The 25,675-nt window shown below is 41.2% G+C and overlaps 1 protein-coding gene and 1 long non-coding RNA gene across 3 annotated transcripts; one reads left to right on the top strand and one right to left on the bottom strand.

Moving 5' to 3' along the window:
* The first annotated feature begins 11,821 nt into the window (after window positions 1–11,821).
* On the top strand, window positions 11,822–18,474 carry LOC148848066 (synaptotagmin-3-like). Of its 2 annotated transcripts, XR_016100351.1 has the most exons (5): window positions 11,822–12,202; window positions 15,507–15,603; window positions 16,645–16,731; window positions 17,956–18,084; window positions 18,165–18,474. XR_016100351.1 is itself a non-coding variant. In XM_088948331.1 (4 exons), coding segments are annotated over exons 1-4 (282 nt in total). In that variant the 5' UTR covers window positions 11,824–12,200; the 3' UTR covers window positions 18,219–18,474. The 2 variants fall into 2 exon arrangements, 1 of the variants encoding a protein (XP_088804457.1); XM_088948331.1 differs by lacking the exon at window positions 16,645–16,731 and having other exon boundaries at window positions 11,824–12,202.
* Window positions 14,721–20,343, bottom strand: LOC148848065 (uncharacterized). Its single transcript, XR_016100352.1, has 3 exons — window positions 20,216–20,343; window positions 15,105–15,170; window positions 14,721–15,028 (listed from the first exon to the last, which is right to left on the bottom strand). It is a non-coding gene; the product is annotated as an uncharacterized LOC148848065 (long non-coding RNA).
* Window positions 20,344–25,675: the final 5,332 nt, after the last annotated feature.

Here is a 25,675-nt window from a genome sequence, read left to right as displayed (position 1 = left end):
CGCCTGGCGCTGCACCCTCTTGGCCACATTGCGTTCTGCAGGGAGGGTTCCGTCTATCAGGAAGCTCGCGAGTGGATCGATCCAGCTCAGCTCTGCTTCTAAGACGGGAGCGACCTCCTCTGTCCCCCCGAGAATATTAGGCCGAGGTAAGTCCTCTATGTACACAGTTCTCATGTTGTTGTGACTCGTACTGGCTAACCGGGACAGGGTGTCGGCCTCAGTGTTTTCTGACCTCGGGATTTTCCTGATGATGTGTGACCGGATGTTGAGCAGGGCTTCTTTTACTTTGGCCAAATATGCGATCATGGAGAGATCGCGTGCTTCGTATTCGCCGGTAACTTGGTTTACCACGAGCTGAGAATCGCTGCAGATGACCAAGTGTTTTGCCTTAACCTTTCGCGCTAGGTCCAGCCCGGCGATCAGTGCTTCGTACTCTGCCTTGTTGTTGGATGCCGCGAATTCAAAGCATAGTGCATATTCTAATTTTGTGCCACTCGGGCCGCACAAGACTATTACAACTCCGCTGCCTTTCCAGTTCGAGGAACCATCCACGTGAAGGATCCAGGGCTACTCATCCCAATTCGCTCTTCGCCTGACTAGGAGAGATGCCACACTGGCTGCTACTTCATGGGGTTCGGACTCTATGGGATCAGGAGCTCCGGGTTCGCCGCAATTGGGGACCTCGGGCTCGACCTGTGGTGCTTCGTGGCTGAAAGTGCACTCGGCAATAAAATCTGCCAAAGCTTGGGCCTTGATAGCGGTTCTCGGTTTGTACTGAAGGTCGTACTCGCTGAGTTCAATGGCCCATTTCGTTAGTCGACCGGAGACTTCGGGCGGAGTTTACGAGCTGCTATTACTAGGGCGTATGCTAGTTTTTCTATCTACGGGTACCTTGCCTCTGCTCCCTGTAAAATTTTACTAACATAATATATGGGTCATTGGAGCCGGTCTGTTTCCTTTATTAGTACCGAACTGACCGCCTCATCGCTCGCCGAGAGGTACAGTTCTAAGACCTCGCCCACCTCGGGCCGGGCTAAGGTTGGCACACTAGCGAGGTAACCTTTTAGTTCGTCCCTTTGCTTTTGACTGCCTTGAAGAAGGGTAGGCAGCGGTCTGCTGACTTGGACAAGAAGCGGCTTAAAGCGGCCGTTTAGCCTCTGAACCTCTTTTACTTTCCGAGGTGGTTTCATATCTAGAATGGCTTTTATTTTGTCCGGGTTGGCCTCAATACCGCGCCGATTGACAATGTAGCCTAGGAATTTGCCCGAGGTGACGCCGAAGACACACTTGTTGGGATTCAACTTCATGCTAAACTGACGCAGGATTTGGAAAACAGAATCTAAGTCTTGTATTAACTCTTGTGAAAACTGAGTCTTGACGACCATGTCGTCTACAAAGCATTCTATCTTCGTACCAATCAGGGGCTGAAATAACTTATTTACAAGTCTTTGGTAAGTTGCCCCGCCATTTTTTAGTCCGAAGAGCATGACTTTGTAGCAATACAGGCCGAACTCGATTATGAAGCTGGTTTTTTCCTCATCGGATGGGTCCATCCTAACTTGGTTGTAGCCCGAGTAGGCATCCAGGAAGCTTAGGAACTCGTTTCCCGAGGTCGCGTAAACTAGGCGGTCAATTCTGGGGAGGGGGAAGCAATCTTTCGGGCAAACTCGGTTCAGGTCGGTATAGTCGATGCACATGCGCCACTTGCCGTTTGCCTTTTTTACCAACACCGGGTTGGCCACCCAGCTCAGGTAGTGGATTTCCCTTATGAAGTTTGCTGCGAGGAGCTTCTCGACCTCCTCGTCGACCGCTCTCCAGCGTTCTGGGGCTAAGTTGTGTTTCTTCTGTCTAACGGGTCTGACTACAGGGTCAGTATTAAGTTTGTGAGTTATCAGTCCGGGGCTAATGTCGGGCATGTCGGCCGCGAACCAGGCAAAAATATCTAAATTTTGAAGTAAAAGACTCACTAGTTCGGCTCGTAGGGGGTCTTCGATGGAAGCTCCGATGCTTAGTGTGCGAGCTGGGTCCGTAGCTGTAGTCGGGATTGCGACTGTTTCCTCGGTGGGCGAAGCTCGCTCCTCACCTTGCTCCACCGGCCGCTTCAGTTCGAGGTCGTCGTCTGCCTTGGTTTTTCCCTTTAGGGCGGCAACGTAGCATTTGCAGGACTCGAGCTGGTCTCCCCGCGCTACCCCTATACCGAAGTCCGTAGGGAACTTCTTGGCCAAATAGTAGGGAACTCCGAAATGCTTTCCTCTGTTCTGGGGCATCGTCGGCTGGTGACGAAGTGTGTGGTGAAGACTTGCACGAACTGGGCCCAGCACTTTATCGACCCGGGGGCTAGGTTCCTGTACCAAGTGCGGGCTACCCCCCTGAGGGTGGTGGTAAAGGCCACGCACATGCACGATTCGCTAGCCCTGGCGAGGTAAATTTGCGACTGAAAGGCGTCGACGTGGTCGTTGGGGTCGAAGGACCCGTCGTACTTGTCCAGAGGTGGGAGCTTGAAGTCTCTGGGTAAGGGGACCGCCAGGAGTTCCGATGCGAGGGGGGAAGGAACGGAGAGATCCGGGGCAGCCCCTACCTCGTCCAAGCTCGTGTCTTTGCCTCTGAATTCCGACAAGGCGCGGGTGGCAGTTTGGCGATTCGCCGGCGCCTTCGTCGTTGAGCGGGCCTTGTGCTAGCGCTGTTGGCCTCCGTGTTACCGAGCTTGATGGGCCTGGAATGCTGGTAGTCTGCTGCCAGGGCACTGAATCGGTTTTCGGTGAGCGGGAGCTCGAGCTTGGACCGCCAGGGTGCCGACCTTGCGGGCAAGGTCCCCGACCCACCTGCGGGTTGCGAGGCGGGGATGACATTTTTCTCTCTTCGGCCTGGGGACGAGGCCTGGCTGTTGGGGTGGTTCTGGGGCCGGGAGGCCTTCGCCTGGCGGGGGCGCCCATCCTGCGGGGAGACCTTGACTAGCCTCAGAGCGGGGTGGCAAGGTTGAAGTAGTGGTTGGTTCAGTGGCAGTTGGGGGAACTGCTGTTGATAGTGATACTAGGAGATGTTGTGCAACACTTGGTGCTGGTGAAGCTGGTGTTGCTGGAACTGTTAAGGGGGTATTGAAGTTTGGAGGGAGGCTTTTTGAAGCGTTTTCCCACAGACGACGCCAATTGATGGAGCGCGATCCAGCTGGTCTTAGCTGTCCGCTGCCTTTTTTCCGAACGGGGTAGCAGGGAACCTGAAACAGAGGAGATGGGAAAGCTTCGGGGGGAACCCAGTGTAGAGGCTCCGAAGCTCAAGTTAGAATCCTTCAAAAGCAAGGTAGTACCAGATAGCGCAAAGTTTGCATACCTCCGTTGTCGGGGGGCAGGGGGCTCTTATAGTCACTTCGTGTACTCGTCCCGAGGCCCTTGTCAGATCGGGTATGATTACCCTTGTGCTTGTCAATTCGGTCGTTGTCCTTTCTGCTGAGACATAACCGTCACTGCCTAACCGTCTAACTGGAGATGGCGGCGTCAGTGGCGGTGGCAGGTGGCCGTTTAGAGTGCTGCTGCCGAACGTCAGATCCCAAGTCAGTTAGGCGTGGCGCCCTCGGGCACGGACTTCCCTAGTGTCAGGCATGGTACGACTTGTTTGGCTTTGGTGCCCAGAAGGTGATGCAAAGTGCTGAGCGAGGCAGTCTTGAGCTCGAAGGTATCTATAGGGCAGTTCAGTTTCGGCGAGGTGTATCCCGAACTGTTACAAGGTGGGTCAGTTCGGCGATGTGTATCCCGAGCTGTTACAAGGTGGGTCAGTTCGGCGATGTGTATCCCGAGCTGTTACAAGGTGGGTCAGTTCGGCGAAGTCTATCCCGAGCTGTTACAAGGTGGCAGTTCGGCGGAGTCTATCCCGAGCTGTTACAAGGTGGGTCAGTTCGGCGAAGTGTATCCCGAGCTGTTACAAGGTGGCAGTTCGGCGAAGTCTATCCCGAGCTGTTACAAGGTGGCAATTCGGCGAAGTGTATCCCGAGCTGTTTCAAGGTGGCAGTTCGGCGAAGTCTATCCCGAGCTGTTACAAGGTGGCAGTTTGGCGGTGTATCCCGAGCTGTTACAAGGTGGCAGTTCGGCAAAGTCTATCCCGAGCTGTTACAAGGTGGCAGTTTGGCGGTGTATCCCGAGCTGTTACAAGGTGGGTCAGTTCGGCGAAGTGTGTCCCCTTGTTCCCGCTTAGGCTTGACCCCGTTTGCCGAGCTGTTGTTTCTGCCACGTGTCACATAATTGAGAGATCGGGCCAAATCTTCCTTCATCAGGAAGTAGCCATTTTAGTTAGACAGTGCACAACTACATTAGTCGTACGACGGATTGCTTGAACCGAGACAAAGGGAAGGTGTCGAAGTAAACTTCTAAAATCTGCAATAGCTGTACTAATGGCAGTTTGGCGGTGTATCCCGAGCTGTTACAAGGTGGGTCAGTTCGGCGAAGTGTATCTCGAGCTGTTACTAGGGTCAGTTCGGCGAAGACTGTCCCCTTGTTCCCGCTTAGGCTTGACCCCTTTTGCCGAGCTGTTGTTTCTGCCACGTGTCACATAATAGAGAGATCGGGCCAAATCTTCCTTCATCAGGAAGTAGCCATTTTAGTTAGACAGTGCGCAGCTACATTAGTCGTACGACGGATTGCTTGAACCGAGACAAAGGGAAGGTGTCGAAGTAAACTTCTAAAATCTGCAATAGCTGTACTAATGCGCCACAATGGTTCCAAAGACTCCACCAACAAAAGTTGAACAATAAGTGACAAATGTAAATGAATCCCTAAAAGAATAATCCCCTATTTTCATCATTATTTAATTTATCAATAATACCTAAAAGAATAATCCCCTAAAAGAAATAGTACCTGATCAGAAAAGGGGGAGAACCGCTACCGCCAGAAGTTGTAGTGGTAGGTAGAAACAGAGGAGGGTGAAATCGGGGAGGAAAAAGAATATGAAGGGGGGAGAAAGAGAGAGTACATTGAGTTTTGGGAAGATAGAGTTTTACATCAATTTTAATTTTATTGGTGGTAACTTCGATGTAAAACTTACCTAAAGTGGAGTTTTACACTCGTTTACGATGTAAAATAACATATCATCTAAATGTTAGTAAAATTGAACCAGAGTGTAAAATTTACCCCAACTTACATTTAAACCTTAAACAAACACACCCTAATAAAAAAACCATTTGCACACCATGGGTCCTGATACAAATACATTAACCAGCCATTACTAATAAGCCCATTGAGGCACCCTTCCTTAAAAGCTCTTTTACTTTTCAACATGCTTGACAGAATAAATGAACACGGAATTCACACTGATGAGGGCAAATTTGGCCCTCCAGTAAAATTGTGACACGTGGCACATTGTGACAACTAGAAAAACACCCAGCCAACAAACTCATGAAGTTGGTGACCCACCCGGGCACCTGATTGGCCGGCCTGGTGCGACCTGCGCGCGGCCTGACACGCGCCTGCGCGACCTGCGCGTGGCCTAGCGCGCGACCTGCGCGAACTGTGCACGGCTTGCGCGACCTGGCCGACCTGGACCAGCCTAGCGCATGATCCGGCCAAGGCGCCAGCTTGACGACCTGACCTAGACATTGACCCACCAACTGACACAGGCGCCAGCTTGACGACTTGATCTAGGCACTGTCCCGCCGACTGACACAGGCGCCGACCTGACGACCTGGCCTAAACACTGACCCGCCGACTGACGCAGGCACCCCTCTGACAACCCGGCCCAGGCGCCGACCTGGCCGCCTGACACAAGCGCCAGCCTGACGACCTCGAGGAGTTCACCACCGTACCCCAGTTCTGACCGGATGCAACGAGTCTTACCGTTTGGAGGCTTTTCACCCACCTAACCCGCGAAGACTCCGGTATATAAAGACCTCACCCCCCAAAGGGGAAAGGGATGGAAAGGAAAGGGAAGTAACCCTGCTCTCTAGCTCTCTCATATTATCTTCAAAGCTCTCTACAATAAGAGTGCTAACTTAAGCATCGGAGAGCCCCCACCGGGAAAGTACCCCCGGGACCTCTGATTCAGTTCTCGCAGGTCCTTCAGCTCCCGCCGCCTACGAAGAGGAGGAAAAGATGCAGTTCTCGGAAGTCCCTCAGCTCCCCCCACCTACAAGGAGGAAGAGATGGAGTTCTCGGAGGTCCCTCAACTCCCGCCACCTACAAGGAGGAGGAAAAGATGGAGTTCTCGGAGGTCCCTTAGCTCCCGCCACCTACAAAGAGGAGGAAAAGATGGAGTTCTCGTAGGTCTCTCAGCTCCCGCCACCTACAAAGAGGAGGAAAAGATGAAGTTCTCGCAGGTCCCTCAACCCCCGCCACCTACAAGGAGGAGGAAAAGATGGAGTTCTCGGAGGTCCCTTAGCTCCCGCCACCTACAAAGAGGAGGAAAAGATGGAGTTCTCGCAGGTCTCTCAGCTCCCGCCACCTACAAAGAGGAGGAAAAGATGAAGTTCTCGCAAGTCCCTCATCTCCCGCAGCCTACAAAGGAAAGAAGACCGCCTCATGCTGAGGGCAGTCAGATTGCGCCGCACCAGGGAGCTCCAACATTCTCTAAGGCATCGACCGCCTAATAGGGAGTTCGCCACCAAGGCAGTTCGCACCCAGGCAGTTCGCCACCAGGGAGTTCGCCCCCAGGCAGTTCGCCACCAGGCAGTTCGTCACCAGGGAGTTTGCCACCAGGGAGTTTGCCACCAGGCAGTTCGCCACCGGGGAGTTCGCCACCAAGGAGTTCGCCACCAGGCAGTTCGCCACCAAGGCAGTTCGCCACCAAGGCAGTTCGCCCCCAGGCAGTTCGCCACCAAGGCAGTTCGCCACTAGGCAGTTCGCCACCAGGGAGTTCGCCCCCAGGCAGTTCGCCACCAAGGCAGTTCACCCCCAGGGAGTTCACCACCAGGCAGTTCGCCCCCAGGCAGTTCGCTACCAGGGATTTCGCCACCAGGCAGTTCGCCACCAAGGCAGTTCGCCCCCAAGCAATTCGCCACCAAGGTAGTTCGCCCCCAGGCAGTTCACCACCAAGGCAGTTCGCCCCCAGGCAGTTCGCCACCAGGCAGTTCGCCACCAAGTAGCTCGTCACTAAGGTACGCCACCACCAGGTCGAATAACGAGGTACTTTGCCAAAAAATTTTACATCAGAAAACATTGGTACGTGGCCGAAAACGGTTACTTCAATTGGCGCCGTCTGTGGGCACCCGCTACAAAAAGCTAAGTTCTCATCCTACCAAAGCTAAGTTCTCATCTTGCCAAAACTAAGTCCTCACTTTTTAGAAATTAAAGCTATCGCTTTATAGTTTACATTTTTTATGAACTCAGAGACTATGCAGGGAGCTAACGGACTAAGTAGCTCTACCAACCTTACTTTCAATTCAGATAATGTCACATCAGTCCTCTCTGCAAGGTCCCCCCTACAAAGATGAGCTCTTCGTGGCTTCCGCGAAAGTTGGCGGCCAACTGACTACATAGGCGCCCTTACCGGTCGAGCCTTCCAAGGCTCCCGTGTGAGCTGGCAACCTAAAGTTAGTGGTGTTGCCCCTGAAGGTCGAGCCCCTAGTAGCTTCTTGTAGGAGTAGGTGACCGGCATTACGAAGCTGATGCAGGCCAAGCCTACGAGCCACCTCACTGCTTAAGACCCGGTCGCCTCTTCGGCACGGGCAAAAGTCAAAAAAAGAGAATAGACTACGAGTCACTCCCGAAAGCCTACGGGCCACATCACTGCTTAAGACCCGGTCACCTCTCCGGCACGGGCAAGAGTTAAAAAAGAGAGAGTAGACTACGAGTCGCTCCCAAAAGCCTACGGGCCACATCACTGCTTAAGACCCGGTCGCCTCTCCGACACGGGCAAAAGTCAAAAAAGAGTAGACTACGAGTCACTCCCGAAAGCCTATGGGCCACATCACTGCTTAAGACCCGGTCACCTCTCCGGCACGGGCAAAAGTAAAAAAAGAGAGAGTAGACTACGAGTCGCTCCCAAAAGCCTACGGGCCACATTACTGCTTAAGACCCGGTCGCCTCTCCGACACGGGCAAAAGTAAAAAAAAAGAGAATAGACTACGAGTCGCTCCCAAAAGCCTACGGGCCACATTACTGCTCAAGACCCGGTCGCCTATCCGGCACGGGCAAAGTCAAAAAAGAATAGACTACGAGTCGCTCCCAAAGCCTACGAGCCATACTAGTAATTGGATCAGCACTTACTAGCTCATCGACTTACGGGCCAAAAGAAATCTACTCCCTTCGCTGAGTTACTATCAGCTCGGGAGTGGGGGGCTATTGATGAGGGCAGATTTGGCCCTCCAGTAAAATTGTGACACGTGGCACATCGTGACAACTAGGAAAACACCCAACCAACAAATTTACGAAGTTGGTGACCCACCCGGGCACCTGTCTGGCTGGCCTGGCATGACCTGCGCGCGGCCTGCGCGAACTGTGCACGGCCTGTGCGACCTGGCCGACCTGGACCAGCCTAGCGCATGATCCGGCCAAGGCGCCAGCTTGACGACCTGATCTAGACACTGACCCGCCGACTGACACAGGCTCCAGCTTGACGACCTGATCTAGGCACTGTCCCGCCGACTGACACAGGCGCCGACCTGACGACCTGGCCTAAACACTGACCCACCGACTGACGCAAGCACCCCTCTGACAACCCGGCCCAGGCGCCGACCTGGCCGCCTGAGACAAGCGCCAGCCTGACGACCTCGAGGAGTTCACCACCGTACCCCGATTCTGATCGGATGCGACGAGTCTTACCGTTTGGAGGCTTTTCACCCACCTAACCCGCGAAGACTCCAGTATATAAAGACCTCACCCCCCAAAGGGGAAGGGGATGGAAAGGAAAGGGAAGTAACCCTGCTCTCTAGATCTCTCATATTATCTTCAAAGCTCTCTACAATAAGAGTGCTAACTTAAGCATCGGAGAGCCCCCACCGGGAAAGTACCCCCGGGACCTCTGATTCAGTTCTCGCAGGTCCTTCAGCTCCCGCCGCCTACGAAGAGGAGGAAAAGATGCAGTTCTCGGAAGTCCCTCAGCTCCCCCCACCTACAAGGAGGAAGAGATGGAGTTCTCGGAGGTCCCTCAACTCCCGCCACCTACAAGGAGGAGGAAAAGATGGAGTTCTCGGAGGTCCCTTAGCTCCCGCCACCTACAAAGAGGAGGAAAAGATGGAGTTCTTGCAGGTCTCTCAGCTCCCGCCACCTACAAAGAGGAGGAAAAGATGAAGTTCTCGCAGGTCCCTCAACCCCCGCCACCTACAAGGAGGAGGAAGAGATGGAGTTCTCGGAGGTCCCTTAGCTCCCGCCACCTACAAAGAGGAGGAAAAGATGGAGTTCTCGCAGGTCTCTCAGCTCCCGCCACCTACAAAGAGGAGGAAAAGATGAAGTTCTCACAGGTCCCTCATCTCCCGCAGCCTACAAAGGAAAGAAGACCGCCTCATGCTGAGGGCAATCGGATTGCGCCGCACCAGGGAGCTCCAACATTCTCTAAGGCATCGACCACCTAATAGGGAGTTCGCCACCAAGGCAGTTCGCCCCCAGGCAATTCGCCACCAGGGAGTTCGCCCCCAGGCAGTTCGCCACCAGGCAGTTCGCCACCAGGGAGTTCGCCCCCAGGCAGTTCGCCACTAGTTCGCCACCAGGGAGTTCGCCACCAGGCAGTTCACCACCAAGGCAGTTCGCCACAAGGCAGTTCACCACCAGGCAGTTCGCCACCAAGGCAGTTCGCCCCCAGGCATTTCGCCACCAAGGTAGTTCGCCCCCAGGCAATTCACCACCAAGGCAGTTCGCCACCAGGGAGTTCGCCACCAGGCAGTTCGCCCCCAGGCAGTTCGCCACCAGGGAGTTCGCCCCCAGGCAGTTCGCCACCAAGGCAGTTCGCCCCAAGGCATTTCACCACCAAGGCAGTTCGCCACCAGGGAGTTTGCCACCAGGCAGTTCGCCCCCAGGCAGTTCGCCACCAGGGAGTTCGCCACCAAGGCAGTTCGCCCCCAGACAGTTCGCCACCAAGGCAGTTTGCCCCCAGGCAGTTCACCACCAAGGAAGTTCGCCCCCAGGCAGTTCGCCACTAGGGAGTTCGTCACCAGGCAGTTCGCCACCAAGTAGCTCGTCACTAAGGTATGCCACCACCGGGTCGAATAACGAGGTACTTTGCCAAAAAATTTTACATCACAAAACATTGGTACGTGGCCGAAAACGGTTACATCACACACCATGAAAATATTTAGTGTTCAGAACTTTAACCCAAGATTAGTAAGAAATCTCCAACTAAGTTTAGCAATCAATGCTATATTCTTAAGTTTTACAACTATCACGCCAAGACCACCATCCTTTTTTTTTATAAAGAACTATTATGTTATTAAAGGGATTTGAATCCAAGTTGCTTAATTTAAACATAAGTATTTTGACCACTAGACCACCCCACCACAAGTATTTAGATGTCAAGCAACATAAAACTGAACAACAAATCAAGGAGAAAATAAGAAGAAGAATTAGAGAGAACACCAAGATTTGACTGCTTCGACTTGGTAGCCTACATCCACAAGAGGAAGGGAAGAATATCCATTATGAGAACAAGAGATACAACTCTCTCTCTCTCTCTCTCTCTCACACACACACACACACACACACTCAATCCTCATCCCACACAACTACTCGCTTAAATAAGAAAAATACTGAATTATATTACAATTACACATAAACCCCTTTTCTCCCATAAATACATAAAGGTCCCTATAATTTATCAATATTACAAATATACCCTATAACCTCCAACAGCCCAAATACATTATATCTCTTAACACGCCCCCTTAAACTCAAGGTGGAAAAACTAGCTTGAGTTGCAATTAAGGATATTGAAGCAACCTCCATGGAAATAGGTTTACTATTGAAGCAGCAACCATGAACCTTGAGATGTGGAAGGGACCTCTAAACTAACAGTTCACCAATACACGACAAATTATCACATCACTACACTTTTCAAGAACACCAAGGGAGCTTCACACATTCACCATCAATCCACTATTGCACCACAAACTATCACATCACTACACCGTTTTCAAATACCACTGGAGGCTTCACACACTCACCAACAAAGTTATCACCACACCACAAACCATCACCAATTCACAAACATCTACAACTTGAGGAATCAAAAGCCTCTTTTCCAACTCACAAAACACCACCAACTCACAAACAGCCACAACTTGAGGCATCAATACCTCTTTTTTCAACTCACAAACAACCACAACTTGAGGCATCAATGCCTCTTTTCCAACTCACAAAACATTGAGGTTAGTAATTGACTACTACCTCAACTGAACTTGAAATGGTAGCAACTAGAAGACCTTCATAGATCACAAAATCACTTATCATACCACTATTAAACTCTTCACAACATTGATCACTAACCTAGAAATATTTCAATCACAACATTCCCTCATGGATTTGATCCATTAGAGGGATACACACCTCATTGTTCACCTAACACAATAGTCATGTGATGGTCAAAAACCACCACTATTCACCAAGAAAGAAAGGTAAAACTGGTTTGATCCCTTCTAGTAGTGAGTATCAACCTTCCAAAAAGAAACCCTAGATAGATCAACTATGAAAGGAAACCCTACTAGACCTGTACCCAAAAATCAGTAGCCCTCAAGAGATTTGTGAGTGAACATGGAGCAAACATAGATTGTAGAGCAACATGCTCTAATACCATGTTAAACAACATAAAATAGCTTTCATACTATGTCAAGTAACATAAAAACAAAATAGCAAATCAAGGAGAAAATAAGAAGAAGACACTACAAAAGAATACTCTTTCAGTGGCAATTCAAGAAGTGGATATAGGTTAGTTGCTGCTAATAATACTAATATATAGCGGTAGTCACTTAAAACTGCCGCTAAAAATATTGTTGACTACCGCTATAAGGTTGGCATCAAATTTCCTTTTCTCCTCCCCCGCGTAAATCCCTAAACATCTCTCTCTCTCTCTCTCTCTCTCTCTCTCTCTCTCTCTCTCCTTTCTCACAATCGGAGAATGATATCGGACAAATCTTCTCACAATCGAATGAGAAACAAAGGGCAATCTCGATCTTGACTTTCTTGCAACCAGAGAACAACCTCGGTCTGGATTTTCTCACAACTGGACGACAACCAAAGGGTGACCTCGATCTTGACTTTCTCAGCACCAAATAAACCACCAAATATGACATTAACATGTGAGACTCTCTCTTTCCCTCTTAGTGTTCATTGTACATGCTTCTAGAACTTATTCCACTGAATTTTAGTGATTTCTTAACTTTTGTAGGTTTAGATCCTTTTGTTTGTTTATATTGTTTCTTTCTAGTTAATATATTTGAAAATTTTCTTGATGATAGCTAAATCAATAGTAGGTATAAAACATACATTGGCATTAATCACATTTAATGATGTAACAGGTCTAGTGAATTTGAATCACAACCCTAACAATGATCTTCTTTCACAATTTTATTTTCTCCAAGTGTTAAATTTGAGGTGATCTCCATATTTCAATAATAATAGTTCATGTAGATTTGGAGTTCTTTATTTTAAGGGGCAATTGTAGTTCCTTGTATTATATACCTAAAACATTTTGGAGTTGGAACATTTGTAAACTAGATTTCCAGAAATGTCATCATTTTTGGGTTTGTTATGTTCCTCTATCTTAGTATGGGGTCTTGTTCATGAGATTTGAAGCATGATTTTGAGTTTTATCCCTAGGATAGAAAGCAAAGAAAGAAAATGTCTCCTAAAGAACAACCATTTAAGAATTTACAGGCTGCAATGGAGCATGGACTTACTTCAGCTAAAGAGTATATAAAACAAAAAAGGTTTTGCATTATACAGATTTGTATTTGTACTCTTCCCAGATTCAACCTAAACAGTACATGGGAAACAAATTAATCAGAATAAAAGGAAGAAATATAGTAAAATATATATCCCATGTTGAGTACAGAGAACAACCATGAGAACTTGAAGTGGTAGCTATGTATAGGTTCTCATTGTAAAACCAGATTTCAATGTCAGAGTGATTGTGAGTGGACTTAAATCTTTTTTAGATTATTTTGGAATTTGTTTAGATTTAATAGGATTATTATTAGGTATTTAGAGTTGTATTGAGAATTAGATTCTATACTTGAGTGTCCTAGCAGGCTTGTCTTAGTTTTAAAGTAGTGTGTTTTGTTCCCTAATTCAGAATTTCAGATCCTTAATTCCCCTTCTTTAGCATCAAGTACACTATAGTAGGAATTTTTTCCTTGTGATCTCACAAAGAAAGTGCTGAAAACTGGGCAAGCCAAACCCAAGTTGATCTATGGGATGTTCCAGTCACCCAATTACTCTCACCAGAAATGTTTGTGAGAAAGCTCATATAAGCAATAAAATCAGTTTGTTAATGAAGGAAGATGGTTATGAATGGCTCCATATGGTGAAGCTTACCTTAGAGGAGTTTTCTCTAGATCAAATAAAGGACCAATCATTGCAAAAGTAACTGAAAGAGAAGTTGCATGCATGGCTTCTTTACAAGGTAATTGAAGATGAAAAAGGTTCTAGTGTATTAGATAAGGGAGGGTAAGGTATGCTGCATTTAGCAGCTGCTCTTGGTTATGATTGGGCCATAGAACCAATAGTAGCTGCGGGTGTTAGTATCAATTTCTATGATGTGAATGGTTGGGCTGCACTTCACTAGACAACATTTTATGGCAAGTGAGGACCTTTAAATGCATTTTGTTGTCTTTTTATAAAATATGGTTATCTTTTTGTAGCCATTAGGTTGTTGCCTTATCTCCAAATAGCTATTAAGAGTTAACATATGAAGACACTCCATGCACATGCAAAAGCAATCTTTTGAAAACTGTATTAGGTGCTGAACCAGAAAGGGACCTGATTGTATTTTCTTGATTTAACTCTATGTTTCAACCACATAACTATAAATGAGCTTATTTTGTTCTTTAGTTATTTTTGGTCATTAATAGCCTAATTGATAGATTGTCTAGCTCATATTAACATTATAGTTATGAAGAAGAGTTAACAACATTAACTTTTAATTTAATCAAATTGAATTTCCTTCTTCTATAGGACCTTTTTCGGCATTAATTCTGATATGCATGCAACTTTCCCAAGGATCCCACTTTGCCATATTTGTGAACTATTGCTGTTTTTGTTAAAGGAAAAAACATAAAAAAATATACCTAATTAAATTGTTTTGTGCATTGATCAAAAAATTAAATTGTTTTGTGCTTAATGGGGCAGAACTGGTTAATAAAATCTTTAAATGCATCATTTGACATCCATGGGTTTGTTGGTGAAAGCTTACTATTTGGATATATTGGATCAATTGTCTAAAATTAAACATTACATGGGTCTAAACTATGGATTGGCTCATTGTCTGAACCATGGGTCTGGCCCATAGTTCTGAACCATGGACCTGACCCACAGTTCTGAGCCACTCACAGGTCTGAACCATGTTCTGACCCACAGTTCTGAGCCACCCATAGGTCTGTACCATGTTCTGGACCATGGTTCTCCCCCTCCCTTCTCACATTTAGGTGTTAGACTCCCTATAAACAAGATCCAAATCTTCGATGGATATGGCATTGAGAGTGAATGGTAAAACAAGATTCATGTAGAATTAAAAAAAAAAAAAAAAAAAAAAAAAAAAAAAAAAAAAAAAAAAAAAACAAGATTCATGTAGCTTCATGCAGTCTAGAAAATTCTTAATTGAGTTGAATTGAGATTCAGATCCAAATCTTATTGCTCAAGAAGAAGTTTTAACATTTCTTGAGTTTTCTAAACATAGAAAACTTGATAGCAAGCAATTCCTACATACTTGTGCAAGAATTCGACATCCGAATCTTATTGTATTACTATCATTCAAACATACTATTGTGAGCAGGAATTCAACATAGACACTTCATATACTTGCATGAGGATCAAAACATCCATTGGATCATTGTCCTCAAGAGTGTACATGGAATGAAACCATAGTTATGGGGATATACAACTGATGAATAAAGTACATGATCGACCTGCAAATGAAACCCTTTATGAACATGAATGGAATGTCAACTAAGAAATATGCCAAACAATGGGTTCCTTGGTTACCTTGATCATGTCAGTTTTCTAGTCCAGTTCATATTTCACCTTACTCCCTTGTCCTATTTCAACCACCTGCAAGAATTGGAAGTTTCTTTAGTAAAACCCAATAAGCAAAACGAACGTCATCCACCATAAAACTCAAAATTTTGACCCCCCCTCCGGTGAAAGCTTAATGGAAAATTAAAACCTTTTATGGCTGGGATAAGGCATGAATGATGATGATTGCAATTATTTTGTTTACTAATCCTCAAGAAAGTAAAAAATAGCATTCCTAACTTTCATGCTCTTATCTTTGTTTCAAAACTTGATTTTCTTCTAGAAGAGGTAATAAGGTCAAACATGGGATGCATATCAATCAATTTATTCTCTCTCTCTCTCATGCCTGTAATTGTGGGATGGACCATGCAGGTTGCATTTAGGACAAAGGTTTTCCACCCAAATATTAACAGCAATGGCAGTATTTATATTGAAGGAGCAGTGGGGCCCTGCCCTGACTATTTCCAAGGTTCTTGTTCTATTGCTTCTGATACACATAACAATTACTTTTTGAAAGCTTATTATTAAACCCATCCTTTCTATGAAGTTGGGAAGTGTCTAAATAGGGTGCAGAGTTAATCTCTGGGGTCAGAAATCAATTCATAAATAACTAATTTTCAGATGGTCATTACTATAAAAAAGAAATTTCAGATTGGTCATAACAAAATGGTGAATAATTATGATTATTTGATCATTTTTCTATGATCTAGAAGACATGATGGTAAATGACATTACCCTTGCATGGACCTTACTTTTGGCATAGTTTACAAAATTAGGACATTTTTTGTCAACAAGTATTGTTCTTCACGTGAGAACTTGACAATTGATCATGTTCTGCCAATTTCTAAAGGTGGAGAGTGGAAGTTTTCCTCCTACACTACATGGTGAGTAATAGCTTAAAGCTCATCTAATTGCATAATTGAGTAGAATTCCTTTATTCAATATCATGTAGTAAGAATTCCTTTCATCTTCTCTATGTTCAGAATGATAGCTAGTCTAGAACAATATAATTTTTACCCATTTGTTTCGAAAGATCCAATCACTTCTCAAACGACCTAGTAAACAACCTATTGTCAAGTTAAGCTAAAATTTTTCCCATAGAGGTGTTTCTATCTGTTTAAAGTCTTTGCATTTAACTTTATTTTTTTCCCAGTTTCTCCTATCTGTGATCAATCCTTTGATTCCTAGAAGCTGGTATCTCATGATAAAAGATTTACACCTATTCATATTATTCCTTTCATTTGGAATCTAATCTAGGAAAAAGCAAGTATATAATCTACAGTGTGATAATATGGTTCCTTTTGGGTGGACAATAGGTCTTCCAACAATACAACAATATCTTACTGAATTATGAATTGCTTAGCTCAGAGGAGAATGTTCAAACTCCTTGACTAGGTAGAGCATGAGTTGGCAAGCACCAGTAGTAGAAGAGATTATCTGAGTTCTGTATCCAACCAAAAGGGCAACATCATCCCAAGCATTAGCTGACAAATGAGCTAATTCGTTTCAGGTTAAAAAGTCAGCACCCAAAATAGATGGAGATTTATTCTGTGAATGCAAGGTTGTTCAGCCTCTGTGACTGCTAATAGTTTAGTTGGTACGTATATTTTGTGAATAGAGATTCCTTCACAAATTTTTATTTATCTAATAGCATTTGAACATTGAACCAGCTTATAGTCATGACATGAGAGGCTTGTTTCTTCATGAAGATAAAAAGAGACCAAGCTTAACCCATAGATGACTGAAACATGGGTTGTCATCTTTTTATTTGAGGTTTTACTTGTACTAAAGCCGAATTTCTGATTGAATTTGGATCAAAAAGCCTGTCAACTTGACTTGAGCTGAGCGCAAAGTGAGTTCCAGCCAATCCATGGGGCCTGTTGCCAGCTAGAGCCAGGATCTTGAGGAGACAATAAGAAGGCCCAACAGTCTTTTGGGTACCAATTAATGATTGCCCATATCAAAATTTTAGGCTAATAGAACAAATTTTCATCAATTTTTGAGCTGCATTAGGCTTTGGATTTACGATTGATTCTAACAAGGATAAGAAAGCATATAGAATCTACTCTTACAGCAGCCAAACAGGACTTTATTGGTTGTCATTAGTACTAGAAAAGACCCCAAACTAAATCTTATATGATATCTCCATCTAGCAAAGGAAAACCATTATTTTAGGCCAACTTGCTGAAAGGGCATTCCAAGAACAAACTGCATAATCTGATATCAATATCATCAACCCATCAAACCACCCTACAGGAGAACATGCATGTACAAGGCATAAGGAAATTACATGGCATCATTACTCTAGAACCACAATGCTTACTCAAGTCTATTGTCTAGAGGATCTAGCTCTAGGCTGGAAAATTAAGGGCTGTTTGAAGAAGTCCAAATTGTTGCATTCTTATATCCTTCAATCCTCTAGACTATCAACCAGATTAGTCAGATTATCCTTGTCTAAGATGGTACGTGAAGATGAAGCCTTGAGTGGGGCAGGGTTACTTTCAGTTGTCATCCAAGGGGCTGAGGATGTTGAGGGAAAGCATCACAACAACCCTTACGCTCTTATCTGTTTTGGAGGGGAGTAGAAGAAAACTTGGATTAGAATTTTGCCTTTCTTCCAAACTATGTATGAAATAAACTGTGTTCACTAGGAAGTTTCAATTTGAGATGATTCTGATGGTTCATTTCTGTTTAGAATTCTCATCAGGCATCATCTTGTTAATGCGCTTTCAAATTACATTTTCTTTCTTATTGCAATTAATTAAATTGTGTTTTGAAGTATTCTCTTCATCTCATTTGTGTCTAATATTGTTTGCTATAGATGATGAGGAAAACTCGGGACCCATGTCGGAATGAAGAATTCCAGTTCATGCTAGAACAAGCCCCTTTAAATGAGAAGCTCCATATTAAAGTCATTGGTAAGCGGGCATGCTTAGGTTTCAGAGGAAAGGTAAAATTATCATCCATTAATGTTATAATTTCTGTACTCCACAATCTTTTGGTCTTGATTTACCTCTTTGTGTAATATAGGAATCATTGGGACATGTGGACATCAATCTTACAGACATTGTGAACAATGTCTAGCAGCAGCTCAAGTGGCTATTTGAGAGAGGAGTCAATCAAGGAACATAAAGCAAGACCTCTTGCTGTTTTAGATAACTTTATATGCAGGAATTATGTAAATAAATATGGGTTTTGAAATAAGTCAACCAATTGCAAGTGTCTTGAGTTTTGAGAATGGATGATGAAATTTGTATTAGAGAATGTATTAATTTGTGATTCAAATGTTTTTTTTTTTGTAGAAAATATTTTGAGTGAAAAATAAATCTTTTAATTTGCATTTGTATTTCATTATAATTTAGATGAATGTAAACAAAACATGTTATTTGAAGAAAAGCAAGAATAATTTAAAAAATATATGAATTATATGAAAAAAAGACTACTGCTAAAGAAGTCCACGGCTGCTGCTAAAACAAAAGCGTGCCAAAGTTATGACTGCCGCTAAAAATAGCGGAAATTTTATATTTGTATCGGCAGCCGAGAAAACTGCCGCTAGAATGTCTAGCGACAGTTCTTTTAGCGATAGTTTTAGGGATAAAAGTCATTTTTCTTGTAGTGAGAATTAGAAAGAACACCAAGATTTTATTTGGTACAACTTGGTACCCTACATCCACAGGAGCAGAGGAAAAATGTCCATTATGAGAACAAGAGATACAACTCCTTCTCTCTCTCTCTCTTTCTCTCTCTCATTCACTCACTCACTCAACTCTAATCTCACACAACCACTGGCTTAAATAAGCAAAAGGCCGAATTACATCAAAATTACACATAAGCTCATTTTTCTCACATAAATGCATATGTGTCCCCATAATTTATCAATATTATAAATATACCTTACAACCTCCAACAAACCAAATACAACCAAATATAATACATTTCTCAACATCAGACAACCATCTTCTTTTGGCTTTAAGAGGTATTTCCAAGAAGCTAGGTGAGCTCTTGTGCTTTCTATGGGCCTTACCCCACCAAAAATCATGTCAAACTCCATCCATTTTATTATATATATATATATATATATATATATCTAAGTAATAAATGGGTTTGCATGAGATACGTTAGAAGTGCTTCCAGCGTAGATTTGATAAGCACTAGCCAACCTACCTAAGACAACAATTTTATCTTTGATAAAGGTCCACCTAAATATCTTTCCTTCATACTCATAGCACGAACCCCCACCGTAGTAGCTATGCAAAGACAAAGACACTTGTGAGTGTTTTACTAAAAAATACGGTTGATTTTTAGTAATTTATAATTTGCCCCGACCATTAACTAAAGACAACAATCTATTGTTTTATATAATCAACTTCAATGAAAATGCACTTATCAAGAATCAATATATCATCAACAAAGAATAAGTGATTCAACTTGATGCCTGACATTCCAAATCTAATACCAAGCAAATATTTCTCTTTTTAGACTTTGAGTGAACATATGAATAGATAAGAAGATAAAAAGCATCACTGTCACAATCCCCTATATATATATATACTGGTAGCTAGAGCTAGAGCCATTTACCTGTATTTCCAGATTTAAGGTAGATATACAAACGAAAATGATATTACAAAACTGATGACCAAAATCCAAAGAATTGTTTTCATCACAAAGCCCCACTCAACTCTATCATATGCTTTTCATAATCCTAGTTTAAGCATAAAATTGCAATGTCTACCTTTTGTTTTTTAAAGGAGTGTACTATTCCATGGGCAATAATGATGTTATCAATGTTGAGAATATATCCCTATATTTTTGTTGTGCAAATGAAAGAGACTTATCAACAATTAGCAAGCATACAATAATAAAGTCAAACAATCAAATACAAAACAAACAATATGGAAAACCTCTCAATGTGACGATAAAAAACCATGAAATTGAAGCCCAAAACTTCTATTATCAACAATAATAATGAGGAACAATATTTTTCTATCTAATTACAACTAAATATAAACATCAAAAAAAATATTGAATTCAAATAACAAGCATCATCAACAAAGATAGATAACAAATAAGAAATTTCTCACCAAGAGTGGATGCACAACTGAAAAGAAAGAAGAGATGTTGAAAAAACGATTGTTGTCTCCTTGTAGTATCATCTTCTAGAATTGTTGAGAGAGAACTCATCCAATTAGTTGAATACCCAAGACATATCTAATATATATATATATATATATTAAAGTAATGAAATCCGGCCAAAGCCTCTCCAGTTAAACATGTGGCCCTCCTCCATTCAGACATCTGTCCATAAAAAACTCAGGAGAGAGTTTATTTAGTTTCCCATTAGAGATGTGTTCATACAATACATGACCTAGGAGGCAGTTTTAAGTCACATACCTATTTTTCAGCAAAACAAAACCCCTCATTCATTTCAATTGGAAGGCCACCATCCTAAATTGTAAGAAGAAGAGAGCTTAATGGGTCACTAGGCTAACTTTCAATTTTCGAGTTCAATCTGCCCAAAACTTCAATTTTAGAGAAATAAGACATTCAATCTGGTATTTACATTATGTTCAATCTCTGTTTTCTTTTCATCCTCTATTTCGTGTATTTACATGTTTCCCATTTACATGTTTCATTCTCTGTACAGCCTCTGCGGTCTACAACCTTCAATTTCATTATACCTTCAAACTGCACTTTTTCAGCTTGCATACTTTCAGGTATTAACTAAACCTTCCATTCTACCTTGGATCAATCTTCTTCTATTCTGGAACATTTAAAATTTTCTACAGTTAATAAAAAAAAGTGGACCGATTCTGTACATCCTCTGCGGTCAACAGCCTTCAACTTCATTTGACGTTCAATCTGCATCAAATTGCACTTTCTTCAGCCCGCAACCTTTTTGATATTAACTAAGCCTTCTATTCTCCGTTGGGCCAATTTTATTTTATTCTAAAATATTTCAATTTTTCTACGGTTAATTCAAAACCTGGACGGTACCTCTATAGCCTCTGCGGTCTACAGTGTGCCCTTTCATTGGACGTTGAATCTGCATCATACTGCACTTTTTCATCCTGCAGCCTTTCAGGTATTAACTGAACCTTCCCTTCTCCCTTGAATCAATGTTATTCTATTCTGGAACATTTAAGTTTTTCTACAGTTAATACAAAAGCTGTACCGATTCTCTACAGCCTCTACAGTCTATAGTGTGAACTTCCATTAGACGTTGATTCTGCATCAAACTGTACTTTTCGGCCTTCCTTTCAGGTATTAACTAAACCTTCCAGATGATCCAGTTAAGAATCCTGTGATTATAGATGTCTGTAATTATTTGCTATGTTGATTTAGAAGACAGAAGGGCCATATTTTACATTGGGTCCCATTATTTGTTGTCTTGATTGCTTACTATGTTTTGGCACATGTACCAAAATGCGAATTTACTGATCCATCTAGGGACAGGCACCAATCAACCATGGCGGGCTAGCTGTTTCCAGCAAAATAAATATTGACCCAACACTGCGTGTAATTTGGTTACCGATACAGCCTTGATAACGTGATTTACTCAAACCACTTGTGTTCATTTACATCAGTTCGCCGGCGACCAGGAAGGTCATACGAGGTTGTTTATGGCTCCAATGGTCAAGTACCGCACTCAGCGGTGGTTGAGCAGTAGTCGAGTTTCGTAGTGACCGTTGTCTTCATTTTTTTAATTTTTCTTCATCAATTTTCGCATGTTTAAGTTAGTTTTTTTTGGTTGAAATGGGTGATAAACCACACGTCTGTGCCCAGTCGACGCCTGTTGAAGTTTTCAATTCGTCGCTCTATCGAGCGACAGCCTTCTATGGTCGGGTTAAGAAGGTGACTTTATTGCTTCAGTGGGTCGGGTCGCGTTGACCCGGTTTATAGCGATTCAGTTTACATGTTTTACATAATTATTCAGATCCGGTTTGTTTCAACACGGGTTTAATGCATTTAAGCCCATATCATATAATTTTAATTTCTGATAATTAATTACTCAAAATTAATAAGGAAATTTATAATTAATAATTAATAATCTTATTAATTAATACTATTTAATTGATAATTAACTGGTTTAAATTTGATTATTACTAATAATAATTACTTATAATTAATTAATAATAATAATTAATTACTTATTGAGTTACTGGTAATTAATTAATGGTAATATTGATAATTATTAATTCCGACTGATAATTAATAATGATTTTAATAATGAGAATTATTATTTTGGATATATTCATTTAATATTTATATTAATTCATAATAATTATTACATAAATACATAAGGGTCAATTTATCAATTGATTGTAGCCATACATGATGATGATTTGGTTGTAGTCATATATTTTTCATCTCTTACTTTAGAGGATGGATGCATATGCAAATGTTGTTTGGCATTGATTGTTTTTCTTAGAAACTCTTTGAATGGATATCATAAATGTTTTTTATCCATTCATATGTCCCTAAATATTAACCAGTATTGGTGATATTGTTGTAAACATACATCTAAGTTTACTATTTTATAAATAGATTAACGATTTCAAAGTTATTGATATTTTTTTTGGGGGTGGGTTGTTATTTTTTATTATTAAATAGTAAATTTCAAATTAAATGACACTATAGTTGCCCCTTAGTATGAGGTCATTGTCTAGATAAAAACATGGTAAGTCTCTTAAATCAAATAAAGAGCATACCCTAAATGTCTATTATAAATAATTAAAAAATGAAATAATTCAGACTAAATAAAATAATTACTTACTCAAAATTACTGAATTAAGTAAATAATAATAACAATCAAATATTTATAAAAATAATTAATAATAATAACAATCATCAAGTACTTATTTAAGTAAATAATAAAAAACAAAATAACAATCATCAATTATCATTAATGTTTATTCAAAGCATGCCCCATAATAATTACCAAATACAATAATTAAACCTTAAATAAGAATCAATATTTATTAATAGTCATTAAAATTATTAAGCCAAATCATTAATGTTTATTCTTAAATGGAAATATGAATTAACAAATATATTATATAATAATTATATTCAGTTGGAAAAAATATTTTAAGTAAATATTTAAATAATTACAAATTTAGTTAATATTATTACTAAATAACAAAAATATTAAATTAAATACTAAAACAATAATAATAATAATAATAATTTTACGGGTTTGACATAATAATAATAATTTTAAATTAAATACTAATAATAGTAATAATAATTTTAAATTAAATACTAAAATAATAATAATAATAATAATAATAATAATAATAATAATAATAATAATAATAATAATAATAATAATAATGGCCTATATAATTTTACGGGTTTGACATATAAGGGTCAATTTATGTGGACCCGTAAACTGTATCAGTGTCTTAAAAAATGGCAGTTTATAAACAGTAATAAAAAATGGTAATAAAAATCATTAAGACAAGGCAATACAAAACCTTTTGTCTTCCACTTTAGCTTTTATTTGTTTTTTACTAGTGGGTCCCACCCTGTATTTCTGTCACCATCACACCTCCATTAAGTTCTTTAAATGAATTAGACTAAAAATAATAAAAAATGTACTAAAATGACTTCAATTTTATATTTTATGAACAAAATGAATTAAAATTTGCTTCTATGAAACTTGAACTTATAACAATTTAAAGAAAATATAATATCTGAACAAATTTTACCGATAGTTATATAATATAAATTTTTAGTATATATAAACATATATATTTTAATCGAATCAAATTGAATTATACTTAGGAGTGATCATGGGTCAGGCCGGGCCCGAGACAGGGCTTAACCTAGCTTGGGTTCCAGGCTTGAAACATAAAACCCAGTCTTACTTTGAGGGTTGGACCAGGTTGGGCCAAGGGGTGAGCATTATTCGGTTAAAACCAAAAAACTGAACTAAAAATTTCGGTTTTGATTTTTCAATTCGTTTTTTTTTTGGGAATTTTGGTTCAGTTAATTCAGTTTTTGTAAATTTTGGTTTTTAGTTTCGATTTTCAGAATTAAAAAATCAATTAATTGAAAAAATTGAATTAACTAATATTTCGATTTATTCGGTTCGATTTTTAACTGAATAAACCGAATGCTCACCCCTAACTGGGCCTATGTTTTCTTTATATGAAATATTACACACATATACATATATAATATTTATAAGTGTCACATTATAATATTTATACATAAAATATATAATATGACATAAAATAATATATATACATATGTATAAAATATGTATATTTAAATAAATGTGGGTTGGGCTGGGATTGATGTATTAAGTCCAAGCCTAATCCTAAAATTTGTAAGGCCTTAACACAAATCCTAAGCCCAAGCCCGAAATTTCTAAGCGGAATTTGTACGAATTTATACTTGGATCGGGCTGGGTGGACTGAAATGATCCCCTAATTATCATATCAAATAGGAATAGGCCATATTTGATTCAATTCTAATTATAAATGGATTCATCCTTAATAAGATTGAATTTGGATAATTGGATGTCATTTATAGACCTAATTTGTTGGGCCATTTCGTTGAAATATCGGTTTTGAAATTTAATTGGACTATTGCAGTGTGACCCATGTAGTGTCACTTGGGCCTTAGAACGTATAAAATTCAAATCGGATATTGTATCCAAATTTTAACAGCGGAAAGATGTGGTCTTTCCCTTTATTCCTCTTAAATAGTGTTGTACAAGTACATGATTTGGGTCCTTTTTGTTCATATATGATCAGGGTTTTTGGTAACAAGAAAGGAAAAATAATAATAATAATAATAATAAAAGCATATAGGATTCGAATCGAATATATTGTATCCAAATTTAAATCATTAATATCCGGTGCAGAATCATAATTCATAAAAGTGGTGGTAGCCAATCAAACAGGTTTTCGTCAAAATGTCAAAGCCTTTCCGGCATCATACATTTAAATGTTGGATTTAAATGTTGCATTTTATTAATATTTGAATTAGAAAAATTAAAAGATGACAAAAATATTATTTACTAGGGAAATTTCCCAGTCAGTACCTTGTATCTTGTACTCTGGCTCAGTGGTAATTTGGTCCCCAAACTTTAAAATGCGACAATCCAGTGTCAAAGCTTTTAAAATGTAACAATTTAGTACTCAAACTTTCAATATGTGACAATTCAGTACCTGTCGTTAATCAGCTGTTAAATTACATTTGAAAAGTCCAAAATGTCATTCGAATGCCATCTAATTCTCTTTATCAATGTTGACAAAAAACTGAGCAGTCTCAAACCCTAGCATCTTCTATTCAAAAAAGTTGATGACTGTTTAGAAGAATCTAGAATTTGGGACTATTCTCAATGTTTGGATGGTTGATAAAGAGAATTAGATGGCATTTTTGACTTTTCAAATATCAATTAGCAGCTGATTAGCAGAGTACTGATCTGAAATTTTCCCTATTTACTGTTAGTATTTCCATTGATGATAGCTTGGGTGCATTTAATATATGAATACGTGGCAAATAGTTCAATATGTTGTCATGAATAA

This window comes from Nelumbo lutea, chromosome 6 (assembly GCF_056320005.1).
Source record: "Nelumbo lutea isolate HS-2025 chromosome 6, American lotus-T2T, whole genome shotgun sequence".
Classification (NCBI taxonomy): domain Eukaryota; kingdom Viridiplantae; phylum Streptophyta; class Magnoliopsida; order Proteales; family Nelumbonaceae; genus Nelumbo; species Nelumbo lutea.
Note: the sequence above shows the minus strand (reverse complement) of the source record. Positions and strands in the feature narration are given on the sequence as shown.

Bases quoted from the DNA above. Each gene is read 5' to 3' on its own strand.
- LOC148848066 (XM_088948331.1), top strand. The intron at 15,604-17,955 runs GTTCTTGTTCTA...TGTTTGCTATAG, and splicing joins CTGCCCTGACTATTTCCAAG to ATGATGAGGAAAACTCGGGA. The intron at 18,085-18,164 runs GTAAAATTATCA...TGTGTAATATAG, and splicing joins GCTTAGGTTTCAGAGGAAAG to GAATCATTGGGACATGTGGA.